General features: G+C 44.4%; 1 protein-coding gene across 1 annotated transcript in view; it reads right to left on the bottom strand.

Moving 5' to 3' along the window:
• The window catches only part of BUB1B (BUB1 mitotic checkpoint serine/threonine kinase B), a 52,054-nt gene extending 30,607 nt beyond the window's left edge, over positions 1–21,447 (bottom strand). The window contains exons 1-8 of the mRNA XM_056133598.1: positions 21,243–21,447; positions 18,513–18,659; positions 12,321–12,380; positions 11,785–11,929; positions 8,723–8,919; positions 4,231–4,403; positions 1,475–1,689; positions 1,176–1,267 (exon numbers count right to left, since the gene is read on the bottom strand). Coding sequence (XP_055989573.1) covers positions 1,176–1,267; positions 1,475–1,689; positions 4,231–4,403; positions 8,723–8,919; positions 11,785–11,929; positions 12,321–12,380; positions 18,513–18,659; positions 21,243–21,274 — 1,061 coding nt within the window. The 5' untranslated portion in view covers positions 21,275–21,447. The remainder of the gene's footprint in view (positions 1–1,175; positions 1,268–1,474; positions 1,690–4,230; positions 4,404–8,722; positions 8,920–11,784; positions 11,930–12,320; positions 12,381–18,512; positions 18,660–21,242) is intronic.
• Between the last annotated feature and the right edge of the window lie 321 nt (positions 21,448–21,768).

Below are 21,768 nucleotides of genomic sequence, written 5' to 3'. Positions count from 1 at the left end.
TGGGTGTTTGATCATTGTGTGAGTATAACCCAAACATGAAACCTTGTAACTATCTCACAGTGATTCAATAAAATTGAAACAAACAACAACAACAAGAATTGTACAAAGAAAACTAGGGGCTGGAGCGATAGCACTGGGGATAGGGCTGTTTGCATTGCACACAGCCGACCCAGGTTCGATTCCCAGCATCCCATATGGTCCCTCAAGCACCACCAGGAGTAATTCCTAAGTGCATGAGCCATGAGTAACCCCTGTGCATCGCTGGGTGTGATGCAAAAAAACCAACCAACCAAATAAATAAATAAATAAAGTTTAAGAAGAAGAAAAAAAGAGTATAAGAAAGAAAGCGAGAAGAGTAGAGGGGAACCATCATAATCCCAACAATTGTCAATAATAAGGATAACATCTGTTTTAAATCACAGTGATTATGCCTCCAAGAGTATCAAGTGTGAGTCTATTATGTGTCTTAATAAGAATGAAGTGGTCTTTTTGAGGGTGGAGAGAGAGCTGGAGAGAGGAGAGGGAGAGAGAGAGAAAGAACTGGGACATTGATAGTGAAAAATGTACACTGGTGAAAGGTTGGATGTTGAAACACTGATGACTGAAATCCAATCATGAACAGCCTTGTAACTGTGTATCTCACCGAGATCAATGAAAAAAGGGAAAGGGAAAAAATAATAATATATTCAAGGGAAGGGCCAGAGGGATAGTACAGTGGGAAGGGCACTTGTCTTGCAGGCAGATGACCTGGTTCCAACCCCCAGCATCCCATATGGCCTCTTCAGAAGTGATTCCTAAGAGCAGAGCCAGGAGTCACCCCTAGCACTGCTGGCTGTGGCCCAAAAACAAGCAAAAAATATAGACACATACACTCAAGAGAAACTGACAAAAAGGCACCAGGAAACTGGCTCTCCTCTGATCATACCTGGCAGAGCTTGTAGACTGAGCTCAGGCTGAGGTGCTTGGGATCACTCAGGGCAGTACTCAGGGGACCACGTGGTAGTGGGATTCCTAAGCCACGACCTTTGGGGGGCTATCTCCCCAGCCTGGACCCGTTTACTTGTATTCTCATAAAGAAAACGTGGTGGGGGAGGGGCCGCAATCTGGTGATCTAGAGAGTTGCTCTCCAGCCCGGAGTAGTTCTCACGGCAGAGTAATCTGAAAATCAAACTCACATGACTGGCTGCTGTGCCGTCTCCTCCACGTACGGAGTAAAGCTGGGAAGTGCGGGGGGCTCGGTCATCACTGAAGCGCCACTGCCACGAGGCTGGCGGTGAAGAAGACGAGAATTATTAGTTCATTGTGAAGTCCTGATGCCATAGAGGCAGACGGCACCCGGTGACACAGGCTCCCAGCACTGTGACTCTAAACCCCAAGTTGATGGGTGTGGGTGTCCCCGGGGCTCCTGGCACGCCAATTCTAAATCCCAAATTGGTCAGTGCGGGCATCTCCGGGGACCGCCCAGAGCTCTTACCCTGTGCTCCAAAGGCCTGCCCGCGTTCCAGGGGCCTGCCTGCAATTCGTTCTCTTTGGCCCTTGTCACAGGGCGGGCGGTCCACGGCTCGGCTGTGGGCACACACACCTCGGTGCCGCAGGTCTCACCCGCATTTTCATCGAAGACTGTGACTCTAGAGTTACTCTGCATCCGCCCCGGAAGTGGATTTTGCACTGCTCGGTTATGGCTTAGAGCTGGAGCGGGGGAAGGCAGGGAAGGGGATATTAAGACTTCATGTAAAATAAAGTAGTAAACACCAGCGAATGTACACCTAGGGAGTCCTGAGATCAATGAGATTACTTCTACCACAGGATCAAGTGCTTTTCCCACCGCAGACGAAGAGAGCATTTTTATTTTTTATTTTTTTCCTCATCAATATTTTATTTTATTTATTTATTCTTTTAGTGAATCAAAAATTTATTTTTTTTTTCCGAAGAGAGAATTTTTAAAGGGGACTATTTTTAGGGGTTTGGGTGGGCCACATAGGGTGGGGTTCCAGGCTGTATTCAGGAGTGACCTGTTGGTGGTGCTCAGGGGACCATACATGGTCAGGGGACCATATGTGGTACTTGCAAAAGAGCTGGGATTGATCGCAAGTTTGTGTGTAAGGCAAGCACCTTACCTCTATACTACCTCTCCGACCCTAATTTTTAAAAAATGTAATGGGTCAAATTAGTAATTGTTTTATGAGGGAGGTGGGAGGGGGTGTAAGTGTGGGGGATGGATCATACCCAGCAGTGATCAGGGCTTACACCTGGCTGAGCTCAGGTTTCGCTCCTGTTGGGGCTCAGGGGAGCGCATGTGATGTGGGAATCAAACCAGGGATGGTCATATGTAAGCCAAGTACCTTCTGCCACAAATTAGAAAATTTTTGTTTGGTTTTGGGGCTACTCTGGCAGTGCCCAGGGTTTACTCCTGGCTCTGTGCTCAGGGATCACGTCTAGAATTGCTCAGAATAGGGGGCCAGAGCGATAGTACAGTGGGTAGAGCGTTTGCCTTGCTCTCGGCTGACCCAGGTTCAATCCCCAGCATCCCATATGATCCCCGAGCACCACCAGAAGTAATTCCTGAGTGCAGAGCCAGGAGTAATTCCAAGTAGGTTGTGTGCAAGGCAAGTTTACTATCCACTGTACTATCTCTCCAGCCAACTATTGGGTGCCATTTGAACTTTTTTGGGGGTGCCATACCGGCTGTGATCAGGGCTTACTCCTGATTTTTGCTCAGGAATCACTTCTGACAGAGGTCAGGGGACAATGTGGGATGCAGGGTATCAAGCCTGGGTCAGCCATGTGAAAGGCAAATGCCCTATCCACTCTTATCTCTCTGGCCCTAAATTAGTAACTTCTATTTATTTTGGTTTTGGGCCACACCTGCTGGTGCTCGGGGATCATTATTGATGGGCTCAGGAAACCATATCAGGTTAGAGAGATGACTGAGGGGAAGGTACAATGCAAATACTCTACCCACTGTATTATCTCTGTCTTAAATTAGTAAGCTTTTCTGGTTTGTTTTTGGTTTTTTGGATCATACTCAGCAATGCGCAGGGGTTACTCCTGGCTCTGCACTCAGGAATGGCAGTGGTTCCTGGCAGTGGTCAGGGAACCGTATGAGATGCTGGGGATAGAACCCCTGCCAGCCCTATCAAGTGAGGTAATTGAGTGTAAGGCAAATGCCCTGTACTCTAGACCCCTAAATTAGCAATTCTTAAATCTGTTTTTTTTGCCCTTTTTCCTATTTTCACCTCAATTCTTGCTATCCATAGATATAGAAAAAAACCTCAAATTTTATATCGTCCTTCAGTCAATTCATCGTAATACTGGGTAGTCTTATCAGAGACTAACCTAGATTTTCAATATGAAATTTTCTCTCAATGGATATCAGCTGATATACTGAATCCATTAAAACAATTATCCACTTATTGAGATCTGTTGTGAGGCTATTTCAACAGTTTCACCAGGACGTGCATGAAATAGGCTTTAGGACAACCCATTTGGGGGGGATGGGAGTGGGTCTTGGGTACACCTGGCAGTGCTCATGGCCCACCCCTGACTCTGTGCTTGGAGGTTACGCCTAGCAGTGCTGGGGAACCAGCAGTGCCAGGGATCTCACTGGGGTTGGCCCCATGCCCGCTGGGACTATTCATCTCTTATACTCTAGTTATAATATGCAAAGAATACTCTAAATATTGGCAAATTGCTACCAGGAAAAGGATTTTTAAAAATTCTGGTCTGCTTAGCTAACTGCTATAAATGTAGTTACTTTTTAAAAGCGTACTGCTTTCACTGCTTTCTATTCAATTTGGCTGTGAAGCTACAATGCCCTCAAAAACAATGAATTTGAAAAGTCTACTGTCAATCATCTTTAGGTACATAGAGTCCAATTTCTGGCCCCTAAAGATTGAAGACCATGTAAACAAAACCTCCCAAACCTTGGGACAATATGCTTTATTGTTATCGCATATCATCTTCCAACTAACAATTCAGACTCAGAAAATCTTGATGCTTTTTATGTTAGGATTTTCTTAATTACTGTTACTCTTAATTAAAGACATAAAGTTGCTGACAGTTTAGTTTCACTGTACACTCTGATTTCATCTCTCCTTGGACCTTCTTCATCCTGCTACCGACTCCTGAGAAAACTAGGACAGTGTCCACATATATATTTATACATTAGCCCCTTACATAATTTGCCTACCACGGCAGACTAAGCTTCCCATAATAACAATGAGCAGTTACCCTTGAGAGCACCCCCTACACGGCTGACTGGAGCTCTTGCTATCTTTTTCCCTTTGCTCTTCAGTTCAGCCAGTGAGCTTCTTTGTGGTACAGAAGACGCAGAAACTTCATCCTCGTCTTCTTCTTTCTCAAGTGCCAACAGAGTTTGCCTAGACACTCGAGCTTGGAATTGTCTACAGTAAGAGAAGGATAAACATTAGCCACGATTAAAACTATTTTGTTAATATAAACAAGGAAGAATACTATGGGGAAATATACATATACACATATCACGATCATGATCACTACCACCCTGTTGTTCGTCGATTGCCTCGAGCAGGTGCCAGTAACGTCTTCTTCGTCCTAGCCCTGAGATTTTTTTTTTAAAAGTGCCATATTCAAGGCTTTTTCAGGGTTAGGAGAATGAGACCCATCATTGTTACTGGTATTTGGCGTATTGGGTATACCACGGGAAGTTTGCCAGACTCTGGCGTGTGGGCAGGTTACATTTGGTAGCCTGCCATTACATTTGGTAGCCTGCCAATATACACATATATATTAAAGAAAAGATTTAATTTCCTGGGCATTAAGAAAGAGATACCTTGAAACCAAAGACGGTTTTGTCTGGAATGAGTTAGAACCTCTCACCCACACCTTAAACATCCTCATCTGATCAATAAAAACTACTCTGCAGCACTATGTTAGAATGATCTAAGGATCGGATGGGAGGGACAAGCGGCCTAGAGTGGTAGTACAGTGGGTAGGGCGCTTGCCTAGCACATAGCCAACCAGGGTTCAATTCCTAGTACCCCATATGGTTTCCCAAGTTCACCAGGGATGATTCCTGAGTGCAGGAATAGGAGTAAGCCCTGAGCAATTCCGGGTGTGGGCTCCAAACCAAATAAACAACACCCCCCAAAAACCCTCCAAACCTCCCCAAAATAAACGGGATGTTTAAGACTAAGCTTATAGAATTTATTAAGAACTGTGTTTCAACCAACTTGTGATTAGAAAACTTTAAGATGTATATATATCTATATATGCAAGACATATGCTCTAATACTGAACTACACCCCAGCTATAAAGGTTTTTAAACGTACAAAACAGTTGAAAGAGGGCTGGAGCAATAGTACAGGGATAAGATGATTGCTTGCCTTGAGCACGGCAGGTTGGACCCTAATTCGATCCCTGGAACCCCATATGCCCCTTCCAAGCCCCTCGAGAGTGGTCAATAAGCACATACTCAGGAGCAAGCCCTGAGCACAGCTGATGTGACCCCCCCCCAAAAAAGGGGAAGCTAACATCCAAATACCATTCACCTAGATTAACCAATTGTTAATATCTTACACATCTACTTTAATCACTGTATGAGTCTCTCTCGACTCCTACAGCTTCACCCTCACACTTTTTCAGAAAGTAAGATTAAATCGCACCTAACGTGACATTTTATTTTAGCAAAGCTGTCACAGTTTTAAGTATTATCAAACTCACAGCGGTGTCTAAGACGGAATAAGTCCAGGAGAGCCTCTCATCCTGATTAGAATGAAAAATTCTACCCAGGATACTAAAAGAGTGACCAAGCCCTCTCAAAGTAATCCAAAGCAAGTGGACTGTGGAGAGGAGTCAAACTTGAACAACACACACGAGGTTGTTTCCTGTTTGGTTTTTTCCTTTCCTTCTCCTTTCTCTAGTGATTTTTTTTTTCCTTTCTGGGTCACATCTGGCAATGCTTCCAGTTAACTCCAGGCCCTGCTCTCAGGAATTTACTCTCGGTCGTACTCAGGGGACCACAGGGAACTCCAGGGGATTGAACCTGGAGCTCTGTGGCGGCCAAGTGCAAGGCAAACGTCCTATGCTGTACTACTGCTCCACCCTTCTCTAGTGGTTCTAAATTACTCGAACAGTGATGTGGAAAGCTGACAGTCCTAGAAGTAGCCTTGCATTGATTTGGTCAGGATACTGGGGAAAGGGAATTCTGAGAGGCACAGACTATGGGAGAAATACTCAAGAGGATGAATGAAGAGGATCTCCTAAGTTTATCCATGAGGGGCCTGGTATTCAAACTGTGACTGAATAGCACAGAGCTGGAGTAACGCGAACTGAACCATTTTCCACAGAACGTCAATTTTTAGGACCCTTGCTATACATAGAGTAACAAGATAAATGTCCAGAAAACAATCCAAAATTATTTGATGCACAAAGAACCAGGAGAATGTGACCAATTCTCAAAGGGAAAGACAACCAACAGATAACTCATCAGATTACTCAGAAGTCAGGGTTTTCAGACAGAGAGAGATCTATAACCTCGCTCCATGACATGATGGTAAAAAATAATTTGAAATAAATGGAGATTTTCTCTTCTTTACAGAGATATAGAAACGAAAGAAAGAAAGGAAGAAAGGAAGGAAGAAAGAAAGAAAGAAAGAAAGAAAGAAAGAAAGAAAGAAGAGCTTCCAGATCTAAAAAAGAATACCTAGGGCTGGAGCAATAGCGCAGTGTGTAGGGTGCTTGCCTTGTATATGGTTAATCTGGGTTCGAGCCCTGGCTTCCCATCTGGTCCCCCGAGCACTATCAGGAGTGATCCCTGAACCAAGAGCCAGGAGTAAGCCCTGATTACCTCCGGGTGTGGCTCCCAAAATAAAACAAAAACAAACCAAAAAAAAAGCAATATAAAGAATAAAAATAGGATGGAGAGATAGTACAGCTTTACTTGCTGTATGTGCAGCTGACCATGGTTTAATCCCCGGCACTGCCTATAGTTCCCCCAGTACCACCAGGAGCAACCCTTGAGAGCTTGGAGCCTGGAGTAATCCCTGAGCACAATCAGGTGTGGCCCAGAAACCAAAAAGAAAACAATTTACCATAAGAATGAAGTAATAGAATCAAACAATAAAGCAGAGAGTAAATGAACTGAAAGACAGGTCAGTAATAATCGACCATTTTGAAGAACAGATGGTAATTATACAAGTTTTTTTTTAAATGAACAGAGCATAAGGGAGGGACCTGTGATACATTAAGAAATCCAAGCGTTGTGTAACAGGAGTCCTAGAAGAAAAGATAAAGAAGTACAGTGCTGTAAGTACAGAGAAGTATTTTTTACAGTGATGGCTGAAAACAGTTCTCATGCCATACTCCATGTATGTGATATATCAAGAGTAAAACCCAGAGACGAAAAGCTACTTAGGTTCTTGGGCGGTTCAGTGGTGGAATTCTCGCCTACCAGAAAGCAGATGAGTGGGGGCTGGAGCGATAGCACAGTGGGGAGGGCATTTGCCTTGCATGACACCGACCCGGGTTCGATTCCCAGCATCCCATATGGTCCTCCTAGCACTGCCAGGAGCAATTCCTGAGCGCATGAGCCAGGAGTAACCCATGTGCATCTGTGCATCGCCGAGTGTGACCCAAAAAGCAAATAAATAAATAAATAAAATAAAAGGAAAGCAAGCAGATGAGTGTGTGCCTGGAACTGGGATGAGAGGGAATAGGGAGGGACTGCTCAACGAGTATGGGGTTCATTTTCTTTGTGTTTAAGTGTCCTGAGATGAGACTGTAAGGGGTGTATAACTCTAAAGCTGTTAGACAAAGAAAAAAACAAACCAAGGGAAAATATATACAACCAAAAGAAAGCCGGAATGGCTGCGCTCAGATAAGACCCGGTCACTGAGTGCAGGGCAGAGTCCCGGTCTCTCCTTCCAAAGCTGAAGCCAAAGCTAAGTTCTGAAGGCCACTGAAGCAGGGCTGGACAAGTGAACGACCACAAAAACTGGATGCCCCTCACCTAAGCCATCTTCAGACCACAGAGATTCTGCCACCTGGAAGTATTTTAGCTGGTATTATGAAAAGGCCAAACCATAAAACTGGGGTTAAGAACAGGAAAAGGTGTGGGTTACAGAACAACAGTATGAAAAATTGCTGTTGAATCGATTTGTCTGTCTGTCTTGGTTTTTTGGACCACACTCGGTGATGCTCCGGAGTCACTTCTGACGCTACACTCAGGAATTACTTGAGTGCTCAGGGGACCATATGGGATGCTGGGGATGGAAGCCAGGTCAGCCACGTGCAAGGCAAACATCCTCCCTGCTGTACAGTCGCTCCAGCTCCACAGTTTTTCTTTCTTGATCAGGGGAAAAACAACATATCTCTGTTCACTTGTGAAAATTTTAAAGAACTGCATGCCGGAGAGTGAATGTTATTATATGTTGGAAAATGTAATATGCCTTCTAAAAACTTGAATATTAAGTAAGCTTACCAATCCATGGAGACCACTTTATTTGGATGCCAAAAATGACCCTTTATATCTAATAGCTTTGGTTTTTTTTGTTTTGGTTTTGGGTCACGTCCTGCAGTCCTTGGGAGCTCTTTGTGGTTCTGGGCTCAGGGAAACAGATGTGCCTGGGATTCTGTGGCAAGGCCAGCCACAGAAAGGCGAGGACTTTACCTCCTGTACTAGCTCGTCAGCCCCTTTATCTGTTACCTTTAAAGAACTGGAAGGAGCCGGAGGGAAGCAACTTACCGGTGCTGGGACTGCAGCCTTTCCAGCGGCTCAGCCTTCTGCTGAATCCCTTCTTGAAAAACCTTATCTGCTTTCTTGAAATTTTCTCTAGCTTCGTATTCTTCTGCCCACGAAATATAGAACTGAGCAAGTAAAATGCCAATTCCTTGGTTGTGTAAGTAACTGTACATTTCCAAAGGCTCATTACACAAATGCCCCTGTAACAAATTAAAAACTTTAATGGTCAATTTCGAGTCACTTACGGAGTGCCTATTAAGTGCTAACAATCACTGCATGTAGTTTTACTACAAAAGTTACCATATGTTGTTTTTACATTGAAAGCCACAATATGGTGTTATACAGACTGTACTAAAAGAATCTAAAAAGCAAGCATGCAAAAAAAAAATCTAAGAAGGGAGATTTAAAGAAGTAAGATGGCTTTAAAGGAGGAACATCAGCCTCAAAAGAAAGGGAAGGAAGGGCATTCTAGACAGAGGAACTACATGAGTAAAGGCAGAGCAGGCTCAGCATTCACAGGGGTTCACATAGGAGCTTGAGGGGGCGGGAAAACGTCTTGAAAATCAAGTCAATCAATTTTCAATTTACATTACAGTCAACGTCTGCATGTTGGGTAGGAAAACTGTAAGCAAAGGAATGGCCTGATCAAAACTATGTTTTAAGGGGAACTTAAGAGTGGATACGATATAGATAACCACAGGGTGAGATCACCAATAGATCCCACATAATAGTGTGATATAGTCTCCTGAGTATTTATTTCCTTAAGGTACCTTTATCATTTCTTACAAATAAAATATATTTTATTGGCTTGCTTTTGGTAGAGCTGGCAATTTAACCCAGGGCTTGACACATGCAAGGCAAGTGTTCGACTGCTGAGTCATACCACCAGTTCTTTTATACAAGTAAAAAGCATTTTAATTGTATTTTAAAATTGCAATCAAAATAAAATTTCCTTTTATTCCACTAACAATGGTGTATCTCTTTTTTTCAAACAACTTATTTCTATTACTTTGAAATCTTTTGTGTTTTTATTTTCTGTGTTGAAGATCACACCCAGAGCATTATTGAGGTGAAGTGTTATTCAGAATATAACTGAATTATATCCCTGGCCCACTGTTTACTGTAAGTGAATAAATAATGTTCTGTGTAGAAGATTATTTTAATTACTCCCTATTTTTTGATAAACTCTATACTTTTGTACAATTATAAATAATTCTATAATACCTTCATAAAAAAGAAACTTTCACATTTTACATTATTAGTCCCTTAAGATAAAACTGCTGGCAGTAGAATATTAAAAAGTGACAAACTGTTAAGAGGGTTGTAAAAATTCTTAGTGCAGTAGTAATTCCCAATACTAACTTTACAGTGAACAGGTAAATAACTCCAATCAATTGTTACTTTTAATAGTTCCAATAAAATGCAAGTAGAATCCTGAATTATGTCATTTTAAAGATTTATCTAGTTCAGTCTTTTTTTTGGGGGGGGGGGGGTGAAATCACACTGAAGAACATTCTAGAGAGATCCAGGGAGATAGCCCGAGGGCTAAAGTGCATGCTTTGCACGAGGGAGGCTTGGCACATGGCTCCGAGTACCTCCAGCTGTGCCCCACAACAAAACAAGAAGACATTTATATAAAATAACAAAACCTATTAGGATACTACTTGGAATGGTAGTCTTCATGCTCACAAAACTGTTCCGCAGTCTTACAATACTGTCTTTTATAATAAATTACCTCTTGCAATAAATATTGTAATAGTAATTATAATTATTTATAATAAATTAAATAAAATATAGTATTTATTGATGATAAATACATATTTTGTAATAAATAACTAGGCCCAGATAGCACAGGAGTTAAGGCACTTGCAGTGGCCTGAAACAAGTTCAACTCCCTACATTGTATGTGGTCCCTTGAGCCCCGCTGGGAGGGATCACTGAGCACATAGCTGGGAGTAAGCCCTGAGCTCAGCTCAGCTTGGTGTGACCCAAACTTTTTTTTAAAAAAAAAAGGGCAAAGAAAAATAAAAAGGGGTAAAGGAAGTTTTAAAAACACAATGTTTAAAAAAAAAATTCTATAGTAAATGTACAAGTAAAAGACGAAAAGTTGAACATCAGGGCCAGGGAGATGGTTCGAAGGGTGTAGGTTCTCCATGCCTGAGTTCCATCTCCAGGACTATCCCTATCCCCTGCCCTGGTTTTTGGGCTACACCTGGTGATGCTCAGGGACTACTCCTGGCTCTGTGCTCAAGAATTACTCCTAGTGGTGCTCAGGGGACCATACGGAGATTGAATCTGGGTTGGCTTCATGCAAAGCAAACGCCCTACCCACTGTATGATCGCTCCAGTGCCAACATCACATCACTTTTTGATGGTGATTCTCAAAACAGGGGAGATACAGAATCACCTGTAAAAATGCTCTCCTCTGCCTCCCAGGCTCTGGGCGGGCTCCTCCTACTCCTCCTCCAACAGTGGCATGACCCAATCATATTTAAAACAAACAAGTAACTACTCCCACGGAGAGAGAAGCAGTCCCTGAGATCCCTCTTTGGGTCTTGTTCTGGAGCCACACCAGCAGCGCCAGGGCCTACTCCTAACTCTGGGTTCAGGGATCACTTCTGGGGGGAGACTGCGGACTGACTAGGTAGGATGCATCATGGCAAGCACCTTAACTCCTGTACTATCTTCTGGCCTTGTGATCACTCTTAATAGGGTGATCCCTCTTAATAAAAAAGTCTTTATTAAAGGAGACCTAATTTAACAAAAACCACATCTACTAAAAGTGATGTAGCTACTGACTTCTCAGCTACTGACATATCTGATATACTAGCTTACCTCTAGAAAAACTCTGTTGATATAATATCTACATTTAAAAAAAAAAGGATCCATTTCAACAAGGCGAGGCTGCTGGCATGGACCTGGCGGTTCAGGGTTTGGGCTTGGCCCTACCGGGACTGGAGCTGCCTTCAGGGCTTTAAATGCTCCAGCTGTGGGCTCTAGCACTATGAGTAATCTCTTCCAAACCTTAATCCTTTAAAGTCATACAGTACTCAAGAAAAACTTACCAACTTAAGCCAGAGATTGAGAAATCGAGGGTCGTTATAATACCGTTTTTCTCCTTGTAGTGCTTCTATAGCTCTTTCTAACAATGTTGACATATTACTCTCCTTCCCACCCTGAGGGTAGTTCTGCTCGGTCCAGTTAATATACCTGAAGGGAACGAAAAAGAAAACACTTCCAAAGTTTAACAGGTACTTTTCCCCTCGATCTAAGGCCCATTCTAGATTTCTTTAAACAGAAATAGCTAATATATTGAATGTCTCTTTAGAAGCTCTTGGTGACATGCTCTAAAACTGTAGCCCTCAAACTCTTCCAAGTGTCCGTACCATACCTCTGGGAAGTAATGGGCCTGGGGATAGAGGTGGAGTTCAACGTTTTCAGCGCTGAGCACCTCAGAAAGATACACTATGATTATTCTGGCTCTCTGGGTCCCCAGGACTCTACTTTCTGTTCTGATACAGTGGTCTACAGGCCCCACTCTGAGAAGCAATGCCTCAAAGGCTTGTCTGGTAAATTGTTAGTTCATAAAAAAGAGACCCACCTATCCCAAACATCCAGAGGGTCACTTCCAGTGTAAAATCGAATTTCAGATTCAAAGTCCCTGAAATTTAAACAGAAAAGAATAGCATAAGCAACAGTGAGAACAGTCAAATAAGTATTTATTGTCGTTCTTTTATTCATAAGCAGTATCAAACTGAGTTGATATAACTGATCTGTAGGTTAAACAAAAAGAAAGGTCTGGAGCATTTGTCTTGTGCATGGCCCTCCCACATTTAACCCACATTTTTTTAAAATTTCTTCTCCCCTCCCTTGCTGTCATCCTTGCTGTCAAGGCTGCTGCTGGGATGACTAGGGGCTGCACACACAGCTGCCTGTGAGTAGTTTCAGCATTTTTAGCTGCAGGGCACATGCATGATTAACAGCAGGTGGCACTCAACTCAGAGCGCCCCACCCCCACCCTCCTTCAAGGTTGCAATCCTTCAGTGTGGGACCTTAACTCCGTTGAGGCACAGAGTTATGGCTGTCACACTTGCTGTGGGTCACTGGTGGATGCATGCGTACACACTCACCGGAGTTCACACATACTGGCTATGGTACTTTTGCATCTGGTAATGCACAAGTGGAGCACTGTGGAGCTTACCAAGGGCTCCCACCCCTGTGGAGCTCACACCCCTTCTCTATCACACACACGTGGCTGCGGTGTGGCTAGAAATTGCTTGCAGTGCCAGGAATTGCACCCAGTACAACTTCTAGGATAGTACTAGGTGCATGTGGGACTGGGATTTGAACTCAAGGCCATTCACTAGCAAGGTAGGCACTCAGCCCGCAGGCTATTCCTCCAGGGCCTCCTGCATTTTCAAAAGTTCAAGTTATCTACCACTGTCTTTACTAACGGCCTACAATTGAACCCATTTGGCTAACTAAAAAAATCTGAACAGAATTGGACTTTTATTACAAAATGTTAGCACAGCGGATAAGGCATTTGCTTTGCACACAACTGACCCAGGTTCGATCCCTGGCATCCCACGCAGTCCCCTGCACACCGCCAGGAATAATTCCTGAGTGCAGAGCCAGGAGTAACCCCTGAGCATCGCTGAGTGTGACCCAAAAAGAATAATTAATTAATTAATTAATTAAAAAATGTAAAAGGAGAAAATAGAGTTCAGTGTTGTTCCTTTACAGAGGCCCCCAACAGGGACAGGGGCACCACCACAGGCATCTTGCCTGGACAACCATGAACCGACCACGATCCTTTCTGCTCTGAACATGTGCTAATTTGGATTTTAAGTGTTATCTAGTATAATTTGGCTGGTTATCTTTCAGGCCTGAAAATTAAAAAAAAAAAAATTGAGGGAGTCAGGGGACGTAGCTCCCTACTTTTGGTTAGAGGGGGAAAAAATCTATGTAATATTTCACAATTGCTCAGAAGGGATCATAAAGGCTTTTTTTTTTTAAGATACCAAGATGAGTTATATTAAATTTGGGGGAAAATCAAGATGGGGGAAGGTGTCTCCAAAAAAGAGAGAAATCAATAAAAAAATAAAGTTGCAATAGTGGGAAAGTTTATCCAGAGAAACCAAACGATCCACAAACTGTAAAGGAAAGCCCATGATGGGAATAAATGGAGGTGTCTAGAGGTAAGAAGGGCATTCAATGTAAAGAGTTTTGAGTCTATTTGCTCAAATAACCATTGATTCTTCGTTGTAGTTACATTTCTTCCAGTGTAGGGAAGGCCCTCACCCTGTGGTGCTCAGGGTCTAGTCCTGGCTCCGTGCTCAGGAATCACTCCTGGTGGTACGCGGCGGGGGGGGGGGGGGGGGGGGGGGGGGACCATGCTTGGTGTGCCAAGACGTGAACTGGAGATGGCTACATACCAGGAAAGCAAGCACATTAACCCCTGGACCATCTCTCTGGCCCTTATTTACATTTTTTTTTGCCCCCAGTTTTTGGGCCATACCCTGTGATGCTCTTGGTTCTGTGCTCAGGGGACCATACAGGATGCTGGGGATCAAACCTGGGTTGGCCCTGAGGAAGACAAATGGCCTACTAGCTGTACTGCCACTCTAGCCCTGGTCCCTATTTACTTTTTTTTTAATAGACACCAGCCCAAATAGTACTTAGGCCAGCATGTGATTCTGACAGGTCAGTGCTCAGGGCATTAGTACTCGGGACCATGCAGGGCCAGGGATCAAACTCAGGGATGCACGTGCTAAGCATGTGCTCTGCCAACTATCCCTGGCTCTTCAGTCCTGGTTCTTTAGTTGAAGGGTATCTAAGATAAGGTTTAGAATGGATAATTCAAACAGCATTACTATAGGAAACAGAGGGAAAAAAACAAGTTATGAAAAAGGATGATTTAAGTATGAAATATGAAATAATGGGGGTTTTATCTATGAAAATGTTTATTTTTAAAAAATAAGGAATGAAAGAAATCTAAGGCACTACAGATAAAGATCAGCAATGCTCCAGATTTACTACAGATTCAATGCAATCCAACCCAAATCCCAGCAGTCTGTCTTCTACAAACTGACAAGAGGCTTGAAAAGTATTTTTGGAAAGGCAAATAGCCTTGAAAATAAGCAAAACAATTTCAAGACCAAAAGTTAAGAGAACTCACTGACTTCAAGACTTATTATATAAAGTTAATCAAAATAATGTGTTATTGGCGAAAGACAATTAGATCAAACAAACAGAATAGAGTCCAGGAATAATCCACACGTAAGCAGTAAAATGCTTTTTGACAAGGGTCTTGAAACAATTCAGTGGTGAAAGGGAAAAAAAAATCACAAAAAAAACCCTCTACAAAAGGAGGTAGAATAATCAGATAGAAATATTGTGGGGATGGGGGGCGGGTGCAGCTGAACAGAGGGTCCCAGGGGTAGTCAATGGTGGAGCGAGTGTCTGTCTGGTAAGTGGGAAACGGTGAGTCTGACCTCTTTCTTGTGTGGTTCCACATGTGTGCACTACCCTTTACTTTGGGATTCTTTTTTTTTTTTTTTTGCCTTTTTTGGTCACACCTGGTGATGCACAGGGGTTACTCCTGACTCTGCACTCAGGAATTACTCCTGGCAGTGCTCGGGGGACCATATGAGATGCTGGGAATCGAACCTGGGTTGGCTGCGTGCAAGGCAAATGCCCTACCCTCTGTGCTATCACTCCAACCTCTTCTTTGGGATTCTTTCTCCCAGAAAACAAACAAATGTTTGCTCAGCAGCAAAACGTCCTGCCTTACAAGCATGAGCCTGCAAGGTCCCTGGTGCTGCCCACATCGTCCCAATGTAAGAGTAGTGGGAAGGCAATAAATAACATTTAAGATGCGCAGGACCTGGAGCGAAAGTGTGCTCATCTTGCCTGCAGCTGACTTGGGTCCCATCTCTGACACCCCATATTGGCCCCCTGAGCCCACCAGGAGTGATCCCTGAGTGCAGAGCCAGGGCTAAGCACTGCTGGGTTTGGCCTTAAAACAAAAACAAAGTTAAAATGAGCACAAAAACTAAATGAAAGCAACGGCAAGAAAGCACTAAAAGTATCTTTGGAATAACCAAACCTTTCTTAGAAGGCAAAATACAAACACTAACCATTTTTAAAAAGGTAAAGGTAAAGGCCCTCCCGTTGATCGTCGATTTGCTCGAGCGGGCCCAGTAACGTCTCCATTGGAGACTTTGTTGTTACTGTGTCTGGCATATCGAATACTCTCGGTAGCTTGCCGGGGAGGGGCGGAGGAATCGAACCTGGGTCGGCCATGTTGGCCACGTGTAAGGCGAACGCCCTGCCCGCTGTGCTATTGCTCCAGCCCATTTTTAAAAAATACTAATTAGTGACCAGAGAGATAGTATACATCAGGTAAGGCACTTTGTATGCAGTTGACTCTGATTCAATTCCTGACATCCCATACAGTTCCCTGAGCCATCTCATATAGTCTCCTGAACACTACCAGGAGTAGTCAGAACCAGAAGTAACCCTTGAGCACCACGAGGTATGACCTGCCCCCCAAATCAACAATAACAAAACCCAGTTAGAACAATAACAAAACCCAGTTAGAAGCTAGGGCATAGCTCATAGGGCCAAGCATACACTCTGCACACTGAAACGCCAGTTTCAATCCCTGGTACTTCAGTCTCCAGAGCACCAAGCCAGGGACAACTACCCCTCAACACCACCAGGTTTGGTTCCCAAACCAAACACAAAGAAAAATACCACCAAGGAAACAGCAAGTAATTGACTTGGAGCAAATATTTGCAAAACATGCAGTTGATAAAGGGATTACATAGATTTTTTTATAAACAAAAAACCTCCTACAGTCTAATTTTAAAACTAGACAAGATATCCAAACAAATACACCGTGTTACAAGGTGTGGTGCAAAAAGGTCAATAAACACATGTGAAAGTCTAGTCATCATCAGTCACCAGGAAAATGGGAAGTAAAACCAGAGTAAGATAGTATTACGTACCCACCAAAACGGCGAAATTGAAAAAAACACTGACAACATTAAATGCTCGAGTGCATTTGGATCAAATGCCCTCAGGCACTGCCATTACAAGTATAACATGTTACACGCTCTTGGGGAAACTGGTAGTTTCATAAAAAGTTAAATATACATTTACTGTCTGATATAATAATCCCCACTACAGAGAAATAAAAGTCTATGTCCACACAAAGTCTTGTACAAGAGCCAGGGATGTAGCTCCGTGTAGAGCAGTTACCCTGCATGTGTGAAGCTGTAAGTTCAATTCCCAGCACCACATACAAAAGCAGACTTGTATAAGAATGTAGCAAAAGAAAGAACCTAAGTGGCCATTGACTGATGAATAAATGGAATTTCATTTCATTTCATTTCATCATCCTGTTAGTCGTCGATTGCCTCGAGCAGGCCCCAGTAACGTCTCTTTCATCTTTTGGACAAACTTGCAATAAATGGAATACCACCGGAGAATGAACAGATATTACTGATAGGCACAACATAAAAAGACACAAAAATATGCTGAAAAAGCTATGATTTGGGGCTGAGGAGATAGTATAATAGTCCCTACCTAGCATGGGGCTTACCAGGGTTCAATCCCTGGAACCACAAATGCACCCCCACCCGCACCCCCCCCAGCCCCATCAGGAGCCAAAGGAAACAAAAATTTAAGGCAGGGATGTAACTCAATGGGAAAGTCAAGTCATGGCTAGGTAAATGAAGGTGTGAGCAGTGCATTATTCAGATAAATTTTGATACGATAGCAAGATGGACTAGAAAAAGGGAAGGTTATTTATGAATAGAGATGCACATTTAGTGTATTGCATGAAGCATTTCTCTAGATATAACAGGTAAGCTAAAAAGACATTAAGAATAGTAAACAGTAGCTAAATGGCCATGGAAACTTTGATATGAATAGAGAAAAAAAGGTTAAAGAATGGAGTTCACAAAATACCGTAGGAAGCCAATAAGAAACAGGGAATAGTCAGACAAGTGGGAATCTAGTATAATGCCACTAAATTCCAGGAAGAAAAACTACTATCTCTGCAATAAAACCATAAAGCCTGATGCTTTGGAGCCAGAGAGACACCTCAAGGGCTGGAGCACATGCTTTTGCATGAAAGCCCAGGATTTGATCCCCCACACTGTCTGGTCCCCACCCCCTCCACTTAGGAGTGGAGTGCTTAGGGCACTGATCATAGTCACCCCTGAGCAAATGAGCCTGGAGTAATCCTAGCACCAGGACATGTGACCCCCACCCCCACCCCAAACAAACAAAGACAAAGATGCTCAGAGGACTGCAGCACATGCTCTGCTTGCGGGAGCCCCAGGTTAGGTCTCTGGCACCACACGAGGCCTTAGTGTGCCACCAATAGGCTGGATGTGGTCAACCCCATCCTCAATCCTTCCCCCAACTTAATGAGGGGCCCAGAGATGCCTCAACCATAGAAAAGTGCCATCATGAGGCTGTTATACTCCACTGATGGTGGTACCCGCATGTGCCCAGCTACAGCTGGCTCATGCACTCAGGAATTACTCCTAGCAGTGCTCGGGGGACCATCTGGGATGCTGGGAATCGAACCCGGGTTGGCCATGTACAAGGCAAACGCCCTACCCGCGGTGCTATCGCTTCAGCCCAGGCACCCGATTTTCAGAAGTCCTCAGCAAGCACCATAAAAGAACCCTGTGTGTGTGTGTGTGCGTGTGTGTGTGCGCGCGCAACACACAGTCACTGCCACACCAGCGGAGAGAAAGGAAGAGGGAAATCAAACCGTTTCTGCTGCTGCAGAGTAGTGTTACAGGCCAATTCTTGCTGCGCCAAAGCTCCCTGAAGCGTGGACATGATCCGCCCCTGTCGTAAGGGTTGAACATTTTCTTTGCTCAGCTCCCATTCATCTCCCTCCAGTGACATGGCTTTGCTGAGAAAAGAGAAACAAAAGTAAATCCCACACCACTACAGCATAATCACGTCACCACATGACTGCCAACAGTTTCAGTTAAGTGATTATTCACGATCGTGGGGTGGAAAACGGCAGCCCGTTGCTTTAGTATTATGTTCCTAAGTTTCTAAACATTTCTGTGACCTGTTTGTTAAGTGTGAATCTGCAGTACTGCCTAATGGGGAAAAGAATGCAGTTAGGGTATTGGACAAAACGCTGTAGGGATAAACATCATCATAAAGAAAAGGTGAGGGGAGATCAGAGGGAAATCAGAGGGAAAGGCAACAGTTTCGCAGCTACAAATGAACACATCCAGTTGAACTTAAAATTAGAAAACTGGGCTCCAGAGGAAGATTACAGGGCACTTGCCTTGGCCACGGTGGACCTGGTTCGATTCCCAGCATCCCATATGCTTCCCTGAGTCTGCCAGGAGAGATCCCTTAGAGCAGCCACAAGTAAGTCCTGAGCACCACTGGATGTAGCCCAAAGATAAAAAATAAAACAGCCCCAAACCTGTTTTATGTATATATTATATTGCATACACTTTATTATACATATTATGTGTTAACCCTGTGTTCACATGTGTTTGTATGTGTATATATATATGACTACCATATAAACAAAAACAGTTTACTGGCTATAATGGCCCCACCCCCTCCAAATTCTGCATGTGTGATCTCACAATTATTTTTTGAGGCATTGCTCTTATTTTGTACTTTTTTGTACGCTGTACTCCAGAGTTTTCCAATAGTCAGATAGCAGCCAACTTTCCACTGACGTTATCTCTGGGATTAAAACCCAGATAGGCACAAATCTCCAAAGTAGAATGAAGTTAAGATGTAATCTCAATCAAGAGGAGAGCTGAAACTCTGAGTGTAAACTCTAAGTGAGCAACAACTCAGGTTGTAACTATTCACATTTTTTTAAGGTTCATCATAGAAAAATCTGTAAATGTTAAGGACCCTGTTATTTAGGTCTCCAGGATCTAGCTGAGGATCTAACTCTCATTAGTACACACTGAATAAGATGTACTGAGTTCCTCTGAAGTTCTCCTCTTGCTCTTGAAGTAACAATGATCTCAACTGGATGCCCCAGACTGATCTGCAGCTGGCTTCCTCCCACCTCCAGCCTTCCTGTCTCCAAATACCTAGGCTACTCTGGACACCCTCTCTCAAGCTCCTCCCCTCAGTCAGCAAATCCTGTCGGCTCTTCCTCACCACAGACATTCTTTTTATACTGTGGCTCCTTGGAGTGTATCCCCGGATCCCTTCACTAGCCCCTAAACTGATCTTCCTGTTTGCATTCTGTTCTGTCTTCAATTTTTTTTTTTTTTTTTTGCTTTTTGGGTCACACCCAGCGATGCACAGGGGTTACTCCTGGCTCATGCACTCAGGATTACTCCTGGAGGTGCTCGGGGGCCCATATGGGATGCTGGGAATTGAACCTGGGTCCGCTGTGTGCAAGGCAAACAGCCCTACCCACTGTGCTATCGCTCCAGCTCTCCATGTCTTCCATCTTTTCATCGCTCCAAGCCCAAGGGATCACACTTAAAAACTCAGGCCACATCAATGAGTCTTTCATCTACTCAAAACCTACCCGAGACTCTGGAACACAATCACAGTCAAAGCCAAGTCCTTAAAACAACGCCCACCCTCCTCCTTTCACATCACTTCTTTGCAACTTCACTCAGCTACTTTGTCAGGTGCAGCTACATCCCACCCTCAAACAACTCTAATCATCCCCAGGTAGATGCCTGAGTTTCCTACAAGTCTTGACCCAAAGGACACCTCAGCAGTAAAAACCCCCGTTCAAAACTATGCGAAATTCCAAACAGCTATACACTACCACTACTTAACCTATTTAATGGATTCATTACCACCTAAGGAATTTTAGTTTATCCTGTTCTTTGTTGGTTAGAGCCACCTGCCTCCCAGCCTGTTAAGCGTCTCAAGGGGTAGGAGGATTTTGTACCTTATTAACTGCACCGAGCACTCATCGATAAAGATTTGTGGCATGGATTTGAAAGTCGTACAAGGGCATTTACCTAAGGACGGTAAGTCTCAAAATGGGAACAATTTCAACCTCAAACAATAGGGATTTACAGGGGGAAAAGCAGCAAACTTGCACCTGCTTTTTTGTTGCCATTGTTTTGTTTTAAGATTCCTAATTATGCACAGGCATGATAGAGCCTGCAAGTACCACGCCCTTCCTTGGAGGTGGTCAATTTACAAACGCCTTTGAGTCAATCAGCAATTTCCCATAAAGACGCGTCCAAGGTGAAAGAGCACGCGGCGGGCCTCACTGCAAATTTCGAGCGCTTGGTCTTCCCGGGGGTCCCCAACCTCCTTTGCATTTGAGCCGGTTGCAGCAGGGCGCTCACGTGGGTGATCCCCACCAGAGGTGAGCGCTGACCCGGCCTCTCCAGCCCTCTCGTCTCCCACTCCACCGGGAAGGAGCCTCCGTTGGGGAACGCTCTCCCGCCCCTGCCCTGCTCCGGGACGCAGCCTGGACGGTCACGCTCGCCCCTGCTCGGCTCCCGCCGGCTCTTTCTCGCGTGCATACCTGAGCGCACCTTCTCTCCTAGGCGCCGCCATCCAGCATTCCCGGCGCGGGGTCTGGTCCTGCCGGGGGACTTGCTTCGGGTTCACAGACAAGCCCCGGCCTTCCTTCTGCAACCAGCACTCAGAGGAACCGAAACGGCCGGAGAACGCAGCGGGACAGAAGCGTGCTCCTGGCCAGGCTCACCCACCAGGCACCTTCAAGGCTCATCCCTAGCCGCCAAGTTTCAAATTTAACGGTCCCGCGCGGACGACGTGGCTCCACCCCCTCGCCGCTCCGTACGCGCGCTTCTCGCCCGAGGCATTCTGGGGCTTGTAGTTTATCCGGAGTGACGCCGCTAGGTAGCGGTGCAGTGTGGGAGTTGTAGTCGTCGGGGCTCCGGCTACCCCTATGCTGTGGCTACGCAGTAGAGATGGTACCTAAGCAGCAGGCGAGGCGCGCTTTGCATTTTGGTCCTTTAGCCAGTCTCTGAGGCCAATGACGGTGCCTTCGTCCCGGAATTTCTTTGATGTTTTGAGTATATCACCAT

The sequence above is a fragment of the Sorex fumeus genome, unplaced genomic scaffold, assembly GCF_029834395.1.
Source record: "Sorex fumeus unplaced genomic scaffold, SorFum_2.1 ptg000098l, whole genome shotgun sequence".
Classification (NCBI taxonomy): Eukaryota; Metazoa; Chordata; class Mammalia; order Eulipotyphla; family Soricidae; genus Sorex; species Sorex fumeus.
Note: the sequence above shows the minus strand (reverse complement) of the source record. Positions and strands in the feature narration are given on the sequence as shown.